This window comes from Dama dama, chromosome 1 (genome assembly GCF_033118175.1).
Source record: "Dama dama isolate Ldn47 chromosome 1, ASM3311817v1, whole genome shotgun sequence".
NCBI classification, from domain to species: domain Eukaryota; kingdom Metazoa; phylum Chordata; class Mammalia; order Artiodactyla; family Cervidae; genus Dama; species Dama dama.
Window position 1 is genome coordinate 36,973,621 of NC_083681.1, and position 18,620 is coordinate 36,992,240.

At 38.7% G+C, this 18,620-nt stretch overlaps 1 protein-coding gene across 32 annotated transcripts in view; it reads left to right on the plus strand.

Moving 5' to 3' along the window:
• Positions 1–18,620, plus strand: part of SOX6 (SRY-box transcription factor 6) — a 685,495-nt gene that overhangs the window by 600,726 nt on the left and 66,149 nt on the right. For all 32 annotated transcript variants that reach the window (XM_061146939.1, XM_061146891.1, XM_061146914.1 and 29 more), the window contains one exon: positions 1,338–1,525. In XM_061146939.1, coding sequence (XP_061002922.1) covers positions 1,338–1,525 — 188 coding nt within the window. The remainder of the gene's footprint in view (positions 1–1,337; positions 1,526–18,620) is intronic.

The following is an 18,620-nucleotide window of genomic DNA, read 5'->3' on the forward strand; positions in this document are numbered from 1 at the left end:
GTATCACAGGCCCTTGCTCTTTTGGAGTGTATATCTTAGCAGAGTGTACTCCGTAGATCATGAGCTAGAAATGAGCTGAAATGATAGCACCCTTGTCCACACAATACTGGATGGATTTTCTTTTTTAATCATAAAAGCTTCAGAGCTAAAGATACAAGTTTTCTATTTCCTAAAAAGTAGCTGTTTAACTTTCTCAAATTTTTCCATAGATAGCGTTGGGAATATTTTCTAAACTTTGAGTGCATAAGCACATGTACTGCACACACATAGACGTGAGCTTGATCATAGTCTGGTTTTCTCTGTCCCATCTGTGAAGTGTGTGCACATACACAGATACACACACACACACACACATACACACACACACACACACAATGTGCTATGAAATGCTCATACCAGGAAACACACAAGCTGATCACATTAAACTTTACCACAGCAGCTGAAACCTATCAGTCAGTTGCCTTCTTTTTATCTAAAGTTGGAAAAGTTAATCTAAAGTATTGATTTTAACCTACAATAAAATGCAAGATATAGAGGAAATTTAGCTTAATTTTGAATTTTGTCCTTCTGTGCTGCATGGAATATAATGAAAGCAAATATTTCCACTTTATTTTAAGCTTCATCCTTATATAAATTCCATTCCCACACACACAGCCTCACTATCAAGAAGACAGGGAACTGAGAGCAGTGGGTGTTCAGGTTGTGGGTAGGAAATGGGTTGTCTTTCTCTTGGTAAGTAACTGAGACAGCATGAGTGGAATGCTTCATTAACCAGCCAGTGACTGGGGAACAAAGAGTGTGGTGTATTCCTTCCTGCCCCCTCTTTTCTGCAGTGGATGTATGAACACACAGATACAGATATTGCTAAAGGATGTGCATAGCCTCACAGATTTTTTTTTACTGCACCAAAAGCAACTTTCCTGCATTAGCACACTAAATATAATGGACAGCCTGCACAGATGTCTCCATGCCCCTTCCTACCACTTTCATCCCAACTACTCTCGCACTAATTGTTAGATATAGCCAGAAAAGGTGTGTGTGTGTGTGTGTGTGTGTGTGTGTACATATATAGGAATCTAGGAACCTTCATTTGTGAGGAAGCAGGTTAACAGAGCCCAGATAAATGGAAATGCTAGGGTATCCTCCAAGAACTAAAAACAAAAACCCAGCACATCTCAGTTACCCTGGATTTCTGTGGTCTATTGCATTTTTCTTAATAGCAAATGAGTCCCTTCCTTGCTCAAGAGAATGTGGTGTTCTACAGGGGAGTGGACGGTAGTTGTATTTTTTAAGTGTCTAACCTTACAACCCTCTAATAATACATCCTGTGTATGCAGATATCCTGTCCAGTCTCAACTCTCCTGCCCTGTTTGGGGATCAGGATACAGTGATGAAAGCTATTCAGGAGGCTCGGAAGATGCGAGAACAGATCCAGCGGGAGCAACAACAGCAACAGCCACATGGTGTTGATGGGAAACTGTCCACCCTGAATAATATGGGGCTGAACAACTGTAGGAATGAAAAGGTAAAACTTGCTTCTCTCCTTCACTGGCTCTGCTAGACCCATTGACTCATTTTTATCTGGCTCTTTCCAGGCTCCAAAGCATCAACCTGCAGCCAAAGATTTGGGTTTCTAGCTTGAGGACTGTCTTGCATTATGTTTAAGCATTACTGCTGATTAACGAATATACCTTTTCCCTCTTAGTGTGGGTTGCTTCTCAGGTACCCAACCAACCAGGGATTTGGAAGTCACCCCAAATCCCTGCCATTGGTGTTTTTCTGTCCCATTCCAAAAGGTTTAGAAATATCTTGTAAGAAGGGGGTATAAGAGGTTACAGACTATCAGAATATTTTTAAAAAGCATATATACTCACAATAAAGGCTAATACATTATTATGACTCATCACTGAATTTATTAAGTTTCCTATTAGCCTGAGCAAAACAGAAAACAGAGCAACTTACAAAATGCATTCATTTAGTTTTTTGATTCATCAGATTATTTCTCAAGTGCTTATTGTGTAATAGACACTGTTCTAGGCACTGGAGATACAACAGTGAACAAATGAGACAAATCTTGTTCTCATAGAGCTTACATTCTGATAGGGGAACACAGATGAAGAAAAAATAAACAAATACATAATGAATAATGTTGGTAATGTGAGGAGGTGAATCATTGTCATGAGAGAAATAGAAGCAAGTTAAGGAAATACAGTTACAGGATTGTTCCTTTAGCTAGGCTGGTAAGGACTCTGAGGAGGTGTCACATAATAGAGAGAGTGAAGGAAGCCCTGTGCAGGCCACATGAAGAGCATCCAGGCAGTGGGAATAATAGGCTTAGAGGCCTTTAGAGTGTAGGACCAGCAACAAGGAGGCCAACTTAGCAAGAGCAACTTGAGGAAAGGCAGAGCAGTGAGACCTAAAGGGAAGCGATAGCCTGGGGCAGAGTGTGGTAGACCTGTAGGCCTTGGAAGGACTATGTGTGTTTCACTCTGAATCTGATGAGAATTCCTACATTAGTTTTGTCCAGGGCATTGACATGATCTGATTTACATATAAAAAGGGCCCTTTTGCCAAATGTGTGAGAGCAGACTGCAGGAGACTAAGAAAGGAAACAGGCAGACCAATTGAGAGGTTATTGTCATACAATGGGTGGAAAATGCTGATTATTTGATGAATTAGTGATCCTAGGCTTTGCTTACCCTTTATCTGCATCACCCCAGTTTCTGCCTCCCTCTTCCCATGGCTGTCTTCCCTCTCTGTATGTCCCCATGTCTCCAAATCTTCCTCTTCTTAAAAAGAACATCACTTATTGAATTTAGAGTCCACCCTAATCCAATGTGACTTTAAGTTGATTATATCTGCAAAGACCCAGTTTCCTACAGATGGAAAAAGAGATTACATAAATATATTAATTTCATACATTAAATTAATAATGACTTAACCCCCCCTCCCCTACCTTGATTGATCCTTTTAGCAGGAGGTTCACATAAAGTAAGAGAGAAACTATCTGGGGGAAAGGTGGGCCTTTTGGTGTTGGATAAGCCATAAACTTTTATACACTTGGGACCCGCTATGCATAGGGATTGTTGTTGTTGTTGTTCTGTCACTAAGTTGTGTCCAACTCTTTGCGAACCCATAGATTGCAGCATGCCAGGCTTCCCTCTCCTTCACTATCTCCTGGAATTTGAGCATACTTATTTTGGAGTTTGTTTGGAGTTTGCTCCATCTCCATGTTGCTCAAACTCTATGTCTGCTCTATATTCTATGTCTGGTTATAATCATATCCACTATATCATATCTGTTGTGTTAATACCGCCATCCAACAATCTTATCCTCTCTCGCCCCCTTCTCCTCCTGCCCTCGATCTTTCCCAGCACCAGGGTCTTTTCCACTGAGTCAGCCCTTTACGTCAGGTGGCCAAAGTATTGGAGCTTCAGCTTCACCATCAGTCCTTTCAATGAAAATTCAGGGTTGATTTCCTTTAGGATTCATCGTAGCTTAGTCACTAAGTCATGCCCAACTCTTGTGACCCCATGGGGTGTGGCCTGCTAGGCTCCTCTGTATGGGATTCTCCAGGCAAGAATACTGGAATGGGTTGCCATTTCCTTCTCTAGGGGATCTTCCTGACCCAGGAACTGAACCCAGGTCTCCTGCATTGCAGGCAGAGTCTTTACCAACTGAGCTACAAGGGAAGCCCTCTGTTAGGATTGACTAGTTTGAACTCCTTGTCGTCCAGGGGACTCTCAAGAGTCTTCTCCAGCACCACAGTTCAAAGGCATCGATTCTTCAGTGCTCAGCCTTCTTCGCGGTCCAACTCTCACATCTGTACATGACTACTGGAAAAATCATAGCTTTGACTATATGGACCTGTGTCAGCAGAGTGTTGCTTCTGCTCTTTAATACACTGTCTAGGTTTGTCATAGCTTTTCTTCCAAGGAGCAAGCATCTTTTAATTTCATGGCTGCAGTCACCATCTACAGTGATTTTGGAGCCCAAGAAAATAAGATCTGTCACTGCTTCTACTTTTTCCCCATTTATTTGTCATGAAATGATGGGACTGGATGTCGTGATCTTAGCTTTTTGAATGTTGAATTTTAAGTCAGCTTTTTCACTCTCCTCTTTCACCCTCATCAAGAGACTCTTTAGTTCCTCTTCACTTTCTGGCAGTAGAGTGGTATCATCTGCCTATCTGAGGCTGTTGATATTTCTCCCAGCAGTCTTGATTCCAGCTTGTGATTCATCCAGCCTGGTGTTTTACATGACATACTCTGTGTATAAGTTAAATAAACAGTGTGACAATATGGAGCCTTGTCATACTCCTTTCCCAATTTTGAACCAGTTGCATGTCTGGTTCTAACTGTTGCTTCTTGACCTGCATACATGTTTCTCAGGAGACATAGGGCTACTGAGTAGGAAATTGGGGTAAAAGCAAGGGAATGGATACATGCAGCAGAGAACATCTCCTACTTTACAATTTTGTCAAGGGTGAATCCTAAAATTAGTATGAGAAGGATGTCAATGATTTATTTCTTTTAAAATGTATTGGTTTTCATATGAAAGTGATATATGGTTACCAAAATTTCTAATAATACAGTTGTATGATCAAAAGCTAATTACCCTTCTCAACACATTAACTACCGTTGGTGATTCAGAAGTTTTCTTTGCATATGCGGGAAAGTATTAATGAGTTTAAACATATATATTCTCATTTGGAGTGGTAGGCACTGAGTTGTCACTTGCCAGCTGTGTGATATTTGGTAAGTTGAAATAACTTCTCTGAATCTCAAGTTCTTCATCTGTAATGTGAGGGTAGTAAACTGGGTTACAATAGAATAAAATATATATGAATATGCCTAGCAAAGCCTCAGATACAGAGTGGGTACTTTCCTATGTTTACCATACCTTTTAGGCTAAATTTTGGGTGATCTTTGAATATATAGAACAAATGAGCTATTTTGCCACAGATATGAGTTCCTCATAACAATGATGGAAGGGTCAGCAGAAGAAAGCAGAGTTACATGTTTCAGATGACGGCATGTTGACAAACTTACATAGTTAAACTCTTTCCTAACTGAGTTGATACACAAAGCTATGGAAACTTCAGATTTATTAAGTTAGATCGTGGTACCTCAGCCTCAGCGTTATTGACATTTTTGGCTGGAGAATTCTTTGTCATGGGTGGCTAATTCTGGCCTCTACTCTTTAGATGCCAGTAGCACCCCTCCTTTTGTGACAACCAGAAACATCTCTAGACATTGCTAAATGTCCCCTATTGGGGAAGGGAGGACAAAATTACCCCTACTTGAAATATCACTGGACTAAATAAATATGTTTAGAATTAATACATTTCAGAAATTTTATTCCACAAAAAACCATGTTATTTAAATAATGACATGTGTGTGTGCTTAGTCAAGCTCAGTTGTATCCGACTCTCTGTGACCCCATGAACTGTAGCCCTCCTCTGTCTGTGGGATTATCCCTGCAAAAATACTGGAGTGGGTTACCATTTCCCTCTCCAGGGGATCTTCCTGCCCCAAGGATTGAACCTGTGTCTCCTGTGCCTCCTGCATTGGCAGGTAGGTTCCCACTACTGGGAAGCCACGTGGGAAGCCCTTTCAATAATCACATTTGTTTTTAAATTATAGAGAATCATTTGCCTTTGATTAATGTTATGAATAGAATCTTTCTTTGAAAAATATTTCTAATGAAAAACTAGAATTTTTGTTTGGGATATTAACATAGAGAATCTTTAAAGTAGATGTGTGTACATCATTTAGGTTGGGGGGGGAAATAAGAAATAAATTCAGTATTGTTACAGCAACTCTGCCTTTCAATGAAGCCCCTCTGTCTCATTAAGTAGGCTTAGAATAGCGACATCCTGAAATGTTTGCACTAAACCTAAGTAGTAAATTGGCACTGGACATCCCTTCCTTCCAACAGTGACTTTGTTTGTCTGACACAGTGACCCTATATTGTTGAATTTATATCATCAATTCAAGTTCAAGCTTAAGACTCTACTAACTTCAAATATTCTGGGTTAATTTTAAGTATTTCTCATCGACTTTTCTTAACTTATATGGAGGAAAAAAGTCTGAGGCTCTGAAATAATAACACCTTATTTTATGTTGGAAGCCACCAGAGAGAGATGAGAAATTAGGTTAAGATTGAAAAATAACAAATCTCAACTTGTCCTAAAATATGTCACACAATGTAATTGAACTCCTGGAGTTAAGTGGCAAAATGGCTTCTACAGAATCAGAAAACCCTGGTTTCCCAGTTGAAGGGAGTTGTTGTCTCAGTAGATGACCTTTTAGGGGTTGAATTCGGGTTGCTGAGAAAGTCCATTATATTCAAGGCTGTTGTGTTCATAAGCTCTCCTTTACATTATCTCTCTTGCAAATAATGTCACTGTTTTGAATGTTTATTTGTGGATGTGTAGGCTTTGTCTGGCTTCCCTGGTGGCTCAGACGGTAAAGAATCTGCCTGCAATGCAGGAGACCTGGGTTCGATCCCTGGGTTGGGAAGATACCCTGGAGGAGGGCATGACAACCCACTCCAGCATTCTTGCCTGGAGAATCCCCAGGGACAGAGGAGCCTGGTGGGTCACAGTCCATGCGGTCTCAAAGAGTTGGACACGACTGAGCAGCTAAGCACTGGCTTTGTCTAGTTTCTAGACGCAGTATCTATTCTTGTTAGGTTCATTACCTGCAGAAGAGTAAATTAAGAACGATATTAAAGGACTCCTGTGATGGTAGACTTGGCTCTCTTATAATCAAAGTATCCATCTTAATTTTATGAGGTTTCACACAATACTACTTTCTCTTCTGAGAATCATATTTTCTTCTGAAATCAAACAAGATAAATATATAATGTACAATCAGATTAGTAAAATAGATTGTGACAAATTCAGTTTAGTGCTCTTTAAAATTTGTCATCTTTGGAATTATCTCAATTTCCTTAAATGTAAAGATTCATAAATTAGATTTATGACTTTATTCTTGTAAACCATAGTACAGTTTTAGAGAATTGCTCAGTATTTCTATCACAACACCTTGTAATTTATAAAGCATACCTCATCACACTCATATCTGGACATTGTTTAAAAATGAGCGTGTCACAGATTTGAGTTCCCTGAGAAGCAGACTGTGAGATGAAGACAGTGTGCTCGTACATGCTCAGTCACTTCAGTTGTATCTGACTCTTTGTGACCCTATGGACTGGAACCTGCCAGGCTTCTCTGTCCTTGGGGATTCTCCAGGAAAAAATACTGGACTGGGTTGCCGGGCCCTCCTCCAGGGGATCTTCCCCACCCAGGGACTGAACCCGGGTCTCCTGCGTCTTCTGCATCACAGGTGGATTCTTTACTGATGAGCCACCGGGGAAGCCTGAGATGGAGATCAGCAAGCAGGTTTATGGGGGTAGGGGGTCCTCTTTCTGATTGCGACCCGTGGAAGGGAAAGGATGATAGCAGAGTCGGACTGTGATGCAGTCTCATCCAGGGCCTTAGCCAACCTCATATGAAGCTTTGAGGCTGCCATGTCCATTCAGAATTGTCTCAAGTTGGATGGAAGGAGTGAGCTTTCATACATTTGTGTGAACCAGTCATTAGATGAGGGCTGCCCTGGGAAAGGGACTTAACCTTGGGTGAGGTGTGACTCTAGTTGAGGCGATACTGAAGAGGGCCAACAGCTGAGGGTGAGCAAAACATTCCCTACAGGTGAGGAAACAAATCAGTCCTGAAGGGGAATCTGGGCAGTACATCACAGTTTCCTTCGTAGAGTTGTTTTTGTGATATTTACTAACATTAGAGGTATATAAAACATGTTTTGTGTATTTCATAACTGAGGGGAACATTTACTTCACAGATACAGGGGTTTGTTGTTTTTGTTGTTTAGTCTCTAAGTCATATCTGGCTCTTTTGTTACCCCATAGACTGTAGCCCACCAGGGTCCTCTGTCCATGGGATTTCCCAGGAAAGAATAGTGGAGTGGGTTGCCATTTCCTTCTCCAGGGCATCTTCCCAACCAGGGATCAAACCTCAGTCTCCTGCACTGCAGGCAGATTCTTTAACTGCTGAGACACCAGGGAAGCCCTGAAAATAAGTGTTAGTTGCTCAGTCCTGTCTGACTCTTTGTGACCCCATGGACTGTAGACCACCAGGCTCCTCTGTCCATGGAATTCTCCAGGCAAAATACTGGAATGAGTTGCCAGATTCTTCACCACTGAGCCATCTGGGAAACCCTTATAATACATACAGAATTACGTATACGTCCATATGAATACATGTTGACCTATGATATATTTCACTTTACTGGGTAAACTCCTATATTGACACTTTGAAATGAAACATTGTTAACTTGATCAACCAGAACGGCACCAATGGAGTTGTTCTGGTTGACTGTGTCACAAGATATTTAGGGTCTGTTAAATATATAGATTGTGGGGACAATAGACTGTAACGGCGCCTTAGGAGCTTTCATGCTCCATCATTTCAAAATAGCTGCTGTGCGTGGATCATGAATGTCTTGCCAGCAGAAGTCTAAGTTTCTTCCCTGGTTTTAACTTTCTGCAGCAAGAACAACCTATGACAGTGCCAGGGCAATTTGATCATATTATAGGTGAACTTACTAAATTTCCTTTTTTTGATATTTCTCAGATAGAGAGTATTTTAGTCATGACAATACACTGCAGAATTCTAAATAGGCTACTTCTAAATGTCATTAGAGCTAAGCTAAGGACATCTGGCTAGAAGAGAGGCAAGGGAGGGTGGGCCTTCTTAGTGTTAAAAAGTGTGTTTTGTAACTTTTCTGACTTCCCTAGTGTTTGAATGCTGACTCGGTGATTGGTTAGAGTATATTCCTACATAGGTATGATGTAACTTAGATATCTGGTTATTTTTGCTATCTTAATAACCTTGAGGAGCCAGTAGATTGATTCAGAGTTACCCTAAATAGGCCGATTGCACATCTATACACATGTGGCCTGAACTGCTGTTCCCTTCATCTTCTGAGAATCTCTTAAGAAAAATTCTTGACCTCATCGCATGTCAAAATGAGCTACCATGAACACTATTATCACACTTTGTCTGCCTCTGAAGTATATTGGTGGGATTAAAACTATAGAGTAAAAGAACTGGAGGGAACATAACATTTGATCTAGTTCAATACCTTCTATTCACAGACAGGAAGACTGAGACCTAAAGAAAGTATATGACTTATGCTTGGTCACATAGGGAATTTGTGTCAGAGCAGGAATTAAATCTCAGTTTGCCTAGTTCTTCATCAATGATATTTCTATTTTCAGAAAAGTACCAGATTTGTTTACTTATTTTCTATAAGATAGTTAAGCTATTGCTTATCAAAGTATTTTTTACATTTGCAATCTAAAACCTTTGATGGAATAAGACAGGGTAAAAATAACAAAAACAGTGAAGCAGAAAGGCATTGAGCCCCCTGTTTTCTGTATGTTTCACCTTCTATTTCGATAAGGCATTCTTCCCCACAGTGATGTCCACTGGTTCTGGCTCTGGAAACATATCAGTCAGAAAGCAGAAGATTTAACGATGCTAGTATAGACAAAGAAACAGAAGAGGTGGCTAGTCCAGAAGCAATAATAGAATTAGAGAGTACATGGTGTATTGGAAAGAGCATGGGCTTTGGAATCTGTTTCTAGGATTAATCTTGGAAGCAGCCTGTGTAGTTTTCTGTGTTATTTGAGTAAGTTACTTAACGTCTGTGGGTCTCAATGAACATACCTATAAAATGGAGATAATTATCCTTTCCTTGAAGGCTTGTTTTGAAGGAAAATATATGTAGAGCACATATCTGACATAAGAGATGCTCTGTTAATATTAGGTCCTTTTTCACTGTAAGACCTCAGACAGGTTGTCAAACCTGTTGTTAATTCTATTAAATTTTCACTCTTTGACTCTCCAAAGGTGAAGGGATTAACCTACTGCTCCGTAGAGCCAAAATTTCTTAAGATAGAGTAGAAGGGTAGTTAGAAGCTGACAGGCACCTTCTTACAAACTCAAGATATGCCTTTTTCTTTTTAATTCTTAAAGTAACTTGTATACTCTAGTTATTTGCTATAGGATCTGCTCATAGCCAACATGATAATGTTCAAATTTTATAATATCAGTGTGCTAGGGACTTTTGTTCCCATTAATTTAATATGTACTTTAATAATTTCTGGAAAATCAAAATTTCAATCCATAATTTTTGAGAATACTTAACCTGATTCTCGATAACTATATGCATTTCTCATGCCAAAATGATATTTTTTCAATCAAGTAAATAGAGAAACAGTCCAGTCACTAAGGTACATTGTAAACCTGTTCCTTTTTGTTAAAAAACACAATTGTTCATTTATTCACAAGTGTAGATTCTTGCTCCGTACCCATACTTTGCAAAACCATCGTCAGTATTACACTGATGTAATACTGCCCCCTTTTATTGGAAATGAAAAACGTACTGTATGTCTTCCGCTTCACATTGTCAGTTGCCACAGCTCCTTGTTATTTACACAATTGATTCAGATATTCATTGTTGCATGACAGGATAAGTTCAGATAGATGATCAATGTAGCCATACAACAATAAGTGTAAGGGAACTGTGAGCAAATTATTTAGCAAAGTGTGTTTGGAATGAATGAGTTTCTTATATAGCACACAGACTAGTGAGGTTTTGTTTTCTTCAAGGAGTGTATAGCATTGATTAATCAGGATGGTAATTTTTATGAGCAGTTGACTAACATGTTCAGTTGTGCTTTTTTCAATATCAACTCATTCCCAAAATATTGATAACTTGAATTAGGAGTATTGTGGGCATAATAGAGATTTTACAGGAAGGGGACAAATTCTAATTGTAACATCCTCTTTTGCAAAGCAGAGCAATAGTTGGTTTTTAAAAAAAATTTATACACTACTTTTAACATTGTAACAAGAAGCATTTTTGTAGTGTTTCTGTTTCAGAAATATTATCACATATGTTATCTCTCCAGAACCTTTCCAAATTCAGGAATATAGATAATCCTGTCCTTGTTTTGCAGATTAGGGACCTAACACCAGATCTAGATCACTTTGCTCCTTCATTACCTCTCTCTGTCGTCTCATTTGTTCCCCACAGCTCTGTGAGACTGACAGGGCAATTTTAGTTAAAATCGAAAACAAGACATAGATCTGAGTTTCAAACATCAGTTTTAATGAAGTGATGCTAAAATCATGAGATAAAGAAGTCTACCTAGATATATATGCTTCATGCATATTTCTTTGAAAGGAGTAACTATATTTATAGTTGTGATAGTATTTTTCTAAAACAGCATACACAGATCAAAATTGCCATACATTAGGAAAAAAATGTAACTTTTATTAGTGTTAGATTTTACATATGAACCAGTAACACCGACCAACCAAGCAGTGCTGGATATAGACTCCCGGCTGAATGTTATCATTAAGTTCCTTTTATTTCTGTTGTCAGGGCTACTTGATTGGTTGCCTAGCTACTAGTTTAAGACCCAATTCATAAAAAACAACAACAAACTTGTTTGGCTCTTTTCTTCTCTACAGGTTAAATGGAAAGGATGGTGAGAATTTATCTAGGTTTAAAAGGTTCAAGATACTTCTTAGGGATGGAGTGGGGAAAGGAGCAAATATAAGACTTTTGTTTACAACAAATATTTTAAATCAAAAGGTCATGTCCAGTTAAAGGATCTCCCAGTGAAAGGGTTAAAATTTAACACATCACAGTTAACTTTGCATAAAGAGTTGTTTGGAAGTTTTGGAAGTTTGGAACAAATTTACCAATAATAACGATTTTATAGACCTAACCTCCCACTCTCTTATGTACTTTCTAACCCTTAATTCTAGATCTACTCTCTTAATCCTTCTAGATAAGCTAGTCTCAACTTTGTAGGTCCTAGGATTCCTTTGCACACGTACACACACACGTTTATCATATATGATATTTAAACTGAAAAATTAAAATATTTATTCATTTGAAAATCACAATAAACCCATTAGATGTTAATGTAAATAACATTTTTAGTACTAAGTATATTCTTCAAAATAAAAACTTGGAAGATGGCTTTGTTTTAGCTTTTTGCAAATGTCTCTAATGTCTGGCTGAATAGTAGACAGCTTGATTCTTATTTCTGCTCCTGCATCAGTCTGTTGCTTTATCACAAGGCTGTGTACTTTCAGAGAAATTCCATTGTACATCCATGAAAGAATAGGAATGAAAAGGACAAATAATGCCTTAGTATTATTATGAAACTAGTTTTGGTCTAGTGGACCCTCTAAAAGGGTCTTTGAGACGGCCAGGAGAATACTTTGAATACATATTATTCTAGATCATGGACTATATGTATGTATAGTGTATGTTTTAAATGTATTGCCCTTAACTTGAAGAATAGCCTTCACTAATCAAACATTGTATACAGCTAGATATGATTACTGGTTTTATTCTATCTGAATTAAGGAGCAAAAGTTAGTAAAATTCTATTACTTATGTTTATAACTTATCTTAATGCAAAAACAATTTTGGGTGGTTTGCAGTAAGACATATAATAAAACAAGATAAAAACTAAATAGGGAGGAGATAGTGGGAAAGAAAAGTTAAGTATAGGAAAATAAGGTAAATAAGATAAAGCTGAGATAAGGTAAGTGCACAAAAATTCTTGTCATGCATATTTACATAATTGCTAGAGATGGGCCACAGACTTGACTGTGAACATCTTGATAACCAAACATAAAAGAAAAATATGTTACAAGATCCCCAGTATTTCTACTATATAAGTACAGCAGTTTCTCAGACGAAACATGGGTGTTCCCTTACAGGTCCTCATAAAAGCTTGAGACATACTCAAGAATGTTTGAGAACTACAGTAATTTTGCAGGCTGTTTCTTAACAGACTTTGTCATTTATCTTTTAGATCCATTCATTTTTACCTAGCTTTCTTTGCCTTCGTTTGAGTGTTATGACTGACACTTCATTCTTCTTTATCCCTTGAACACACTTTTTTCCAGTTCCATTTCATTTTATGTACTTACTATTTACAAAGCACAGTGTTGGACTTGTGTAGTAGAAAGGCAACCAGGGTTCGATCCTGGCTTACTAAGTTGTTACATCTCAGAATCTCACTTTTCTTTACTGTAAAAATGTTAGGACTTGATTATTAAATGATACAATATTCATTCTCCTAGCAAACACCTTATATATGTGTTGCTGCTGCTGATGCTGCTAAGTCGCTTCAGTCGTGTCCAACTCTGTGCGACCCCATAGACGGCAGCCCACGAGGCTCCCCCATCCCTAGGATTCTCCAGGCAAGAATACTGGAGTGGGTTGCCATTTCCTCCTTCAATGCATGAAAGTGAAAAGTGAAAGTGAAGTTGCTCAGTCGTGTCTGACTGGCAGCGACCCCATGGACTGCAGCCTACCAGGCTCCTCCATCCTTGGGATTTTCCAGGCAAGAGTACTGGAGTGGGGTGACATTGCCTTCTCCGTTATACATGTGTTAGGCATTTAATAAATATTTCCTCCCTTCCTCCCTCTTCCCCTTGTCTCTTCTTACCATCTTCCCTTCCTTCCTATCTTTCCCATCCACTTGATTAAGGTTGTAGATAAGAACAAAAGATATGCAGTTATACTGCCCTGGTTTCTACACATAAAAGGTGAGAAAATTCATAGTTTCTAAGCACAAGGAGTTGTTTCGAAGATTCAATGAAATAATCCATGTGTCAGGCTTCATCCAATATCTGACGTGATCGGAAGGCAGGCTGAAACAGATCATTGCCATGATTAGTTCAGGTTTATCTTTAAAGATAATTGTGAGCCATTAAAAGTGCTTGTGGATGCAGCACATTTAATCTGAGCTACATTTTTAGAAGAATATCATGGTAGCTTAAAGAAAGAATGAGAGAAACCTTTAGAAAAATGCAGAGAAGATAAAGAATATGTGTTTTGGACTGAGCTGGACTTCAGATTCTGATTCTATTGCTCACTAGCTCTGTAGCCTCTCTGAGCCTCAGTGTCTTCAAATGTGATTAACGATAGTTTCATTGGTTGTTGGAAAATTAATCAAAAGTCTATAAGTTGAGTGTCCTGGACCATGCCTTTAAAAGATCCGTTACCTTCTCTTTTGTATGTTTTCTGAGAGCATTTCTATAGGTAGAACTCCATTTGAAATACATTTAAATCTGTCTTAGATTTTTTTGTCTTCTTGAGCTTAGAGCCCATCCTAGTGTCATAGAAGCAGGACTTTTCCAGTGAAAAGACCACCAATATTCAGAGGAAGGAAATGTTACAAATTTAGCATGAAGTGTGTTACCCCACATCGGAAAATTCATTAAATATTCCTAAAGAATCCTTAGATTCCAAAGTAGATCAGCCCCACCTAGATAGCCTTTAGGATCCATTCAACGTATTAAACAATTTAAAAATGTCTGAGTTGCAGAAAATTCAAAACACATGTTGTCAGAAATTTTTCAGTTATTTTTAAAAATGCACATTAAAGAAAAATATATATAGATATGATTCTCAATTGGAACAAAATATTGGGTTTCAAGTCAGTTGATTGCAGAGAAGTTTTTAGAGGTAAGACTTAGACCATTTAAATGACAAATCATATATTTAAAAACCTAGTAAAACATGAACATTTAAAGTGGGTTCATTTTAAAACACAGCCTTGGGAAGACTGAACAGGTTCTAAACTATTTTCCTAAATTTTCACAAAGCTCCTCAAGACAATACAAGCTGTCTCCTAAGTCTAACAACGACAAAAAAATCTATCTAGAGTCTCATTTTTAGACTCTTGGAAAGACCTAAGCTACTGCTTGAAAAAACACTGTGTTATTTTGTTATCTGCTTACCTTTGGGGAACTGGATCCATCTGCATTTCCCTGAGCTGGGAGGGAGGTGCTCTATTTAAAGCCATGTGAGCTTTCTTCAGACTCGGGCTTCCCATTTCACAGATGTTGGCTTCAGGCATCCTGGGGGTTATCTTCAAGGACCTTCGTCCTAGGAATTAGGGATCTAATGTCTGTTCCGTTCTTGGATTTCCGGGAACCCCAGAAAGATCTTTAACCTATTTCTATTCTTACATAATACTCATCATGACAATAAGTTGACTGTATTTTCTCTGGTCCAGCAATGATAAATCTTTTCCTCTCAGATATATAAAGTTACAAATGTTTTCATTTTTTATAGAAGTATAGTAAAAACTAGTATATTCAGCATTCTCTCAACAGAAACCCCATTAGCCAGCATTTCTTCAGTCTATCACACTATTAGAAAATTAAATTGCAGCCAAAAGAGCCCTTTGAGATCATTTAGCACAGCCCTGTATTTTATAGATGAGGAAACTGCAATGGGAAGACGTTAAGTGATTTGCCCAAATCCAACAAGGCATGAGTGAGACTGTGACCAGACCGCATGTCCCTGGCTCTCAGTGCTGTGTCCTCTCCAGATCTCTGGTGAGCTCTACATGCTCCTAAAATGTTCGTGGTGGTGGCTCTGAAACACCACGAGGCCTCAAAGTGCTAGATTCAGTCTTAGTCCTGCTTATACTGTTACACTATAATCCTTGCAAATAGAGGTGCCAAATATGACGTTAAGTTATGTATGATAACTTGACTAATCAGAGTATTTGATTAAATAGAACATTTTAATTTTCAGGCATGTGTGGCACACAGTAGGCATTCATATTAGCTGGTTTAAGTTGATACTGTGCTTAAGAATTTTCTGTGTTTGTGTTTGATGTAGAAGTTTATGTGTTTATAGCTCAAAAAATTTTTAAGACCTGCTTAAGCTTTTGTAGCAGTGGATACAGTGGATGAGTTGGATAAGGCTTTTCCTGTTTCTCTTCCTAGAAGCTTTCTTTGCTGTTTGCAGTTTTAGGAAGGTGATGATAATAATCCATCACCGAAATGTCAGTCTTTTAAATTATTTGAACAGCATTTTTTTTCACACTGATTATCACACTTAATCCCAACATTCATCCTTAGAGGTAGAATTTTTATCATTCCTCTTCTACAAGTGAGGATGCAGTTCAGAGCTCTGGTCATTTGCTTACATATGCACAGGTAGTATCAAAGTTGAAGCTCTTCCAAGTAGCTGATTTCAAATTTCACATTCTTCTGCAGTAGCAGACAGACTTCACCTTCCTCTCCAACACCAATCTCTGCCCAACTGTTCTGATGAGTCCTGACCACACGCTCAGAGACTGCACATTAGCTGTGGTTGTACGTGAGTGTGTGTGCACCTCTATGAAGAGTTATGTGTGTGTTTCTCATTGTGAGTGTAAATCTGTGTGTTAGTCTGCCTGTCTATCTGTGTGAGTCTGTCATCCCTATGCATAGCCTTTTGTGTCTGTGTTAGGTATGCCTGCTGCCTGTGTGTGTGCAATCATGTGTGTGTACATGTGTTTCTGTCCTTGAGTCTGTTTTGTGGGAATAGCCAGCTGTCTGTTGTGTGTCCATTTCACTGTGTGCATCCCTAAATATGCCTGTGCATTTGTCAGTATCTCATCGTGTCTGTGTGTCTGCCTGAGTTTGTGTGTCTGCAAATATGTCTGTGTGTCTATGTCTGTGTCTTTCTTTGAATCTGTGTGTTCGTGTGTATTATGTGTGGGTGTCTATATATCAGTGTATGTCTATATATCAGTGTATGTCTGTCTGCTTGTGTAAGTAAGTCTCTGCATACGTGTTCTACTCTCTTTTCTTTATGGAGTTAGTTACTGACGTACTTGATTCTCATTCTCAGCTTGTAGGTGTAGAACTGGGTATGGAGAATATGTATGAAAACTCTGCATATAAATGTACTTTACGCATTCTTCCCATCACCATTTCCCTCTCGGCATTGTCTTAAGTCTGAGGGTCAAAATGAACTCTTGGGAGCACTCTGGCAGATGTTCACTTTTAGCTTAGATCCAGTTCCCACTGTGGATAGAAATGCTTACTTTTACTTTTGGTGCAACCCTGGTTTGCCCGTTGTATCTTTTTGTAAATGAGGTCAACAGTATCAGCGCTGAAAACACAGAGGGTATCTGGTACAGTCACCGCCCAGTAGCTGTAGTTCCTTGTAATCTCTAGGCTGCCGAGAGTCCCCTGTGGTTTTCAAGGAAGAAGATCACTCTAACACTGTCTTCTCCCCATGTTGAGGATCAATGTAAATTTTATGAAAAGAGAAACCATAGATTTGGGATCTTTTGTCCATGTTGATATTAAAATATTAACATTAAAATTAATGTCAGTTTTTCCATTTGTAAAACGGGGACAAGAAAGCAAGCATTTTCTCTAAAGAAACATTTTAGTGAACTCCTTTAAAAATCACGTCAGCTTACCAAAAACTTTCTGTTCTTTTAAGAAGAGGAACTCTCCACATTTAATGACACTCCTAAAAGGGAGGTTGGCAACAAGTTTAATATTTCTTATTCCAGACCATTAATTTGATTGTTGTAAAATTATTTCCCCAGGTCTAAGTGGAATACTGGTAATGAAAGAAGGAACAGGGCTCTTTGAAATTAGCCATATCCAGATCCAAAACTCAGCTTCACAGACTGTTTGGTGATCGTCTCACTTCAAAACCAATCTATAACTAGTTGGGTCACCTGGGGCCTGTTATTTTTCTGTGCCTTTGTGTACTCCTTTGGAAGGTGAAAGTGATGAATATACCATATAATATTGTGTGGAAGGTTAAGCAAGAGACTGTATATGAAGTATACTTGATGCAGATAAATATTATTCTGGCTTCGTTATTGTTGTTTGCAACCATGTGACAGAACAAGGCATTAGATTGGAAATGCTCACCATCAATGTGTGTAGCTTACGGTAGATGCTTGGACTTCAGGAAAATATTTGCTAGTCCTTTCTGCCTTGAAAGTAAAATATAATCTGACTCAAGAGGTAGGACAGATACATAAGAGGGAGCCTGACAGTGTGGGGTCCAAGTGTCAAATAAGTGAAAGGAACTGCAAGGATGATTAAGCTCATGAACATCAAGGAGGCCCTGCCAATCAATGACGGAGGTGGAAGAGAGGTTCTGTGGAACGGGAGGGACTTAAAATGCCTAAAGAAAAGACAGGATGGGCAGAGTGTGGAGAGAAGAGTGACCAGCAAGTGGGGTCCTAGAATGAATCTGGGTGGAGCATGGACCTCCTCATGAGAGGAACGATGGCTGGTGGACAGTTAACTCAGGAGAGAAGTGGGTTCTGAGTTAGAGGTGAGTAGGGTTCAGATGCTTGAAGTCTTGAATGCTTGGCTAAGAAATGTAGCACTGTATGTGTGTATGTGTGTGTGTGTGTGTGTGTGTGTGTGTGTCTGCATATGAGAGACGAGGTAGGATAGGGCATGAATACTAACGATGGTAGTGGTGACTGAGGTAAATTGAGTGTATTTCTCTTTATAAATAAGCTTGCAGAAAGTCAACCTGTTTGTTACATAAAAATACTATATACTTTTATAGTATCGTATATAGTAAATAATATAGTATATAATATTATGTATATACTACATACATAAAAATACTATAGGAGCAAATGCTAAGTGATTCTCCTCTCAGTGGGAGAAAACTCAGGGTGGTATAGGATTGTACATCCAAATTAAAATTTGAAATAATTGACATTAG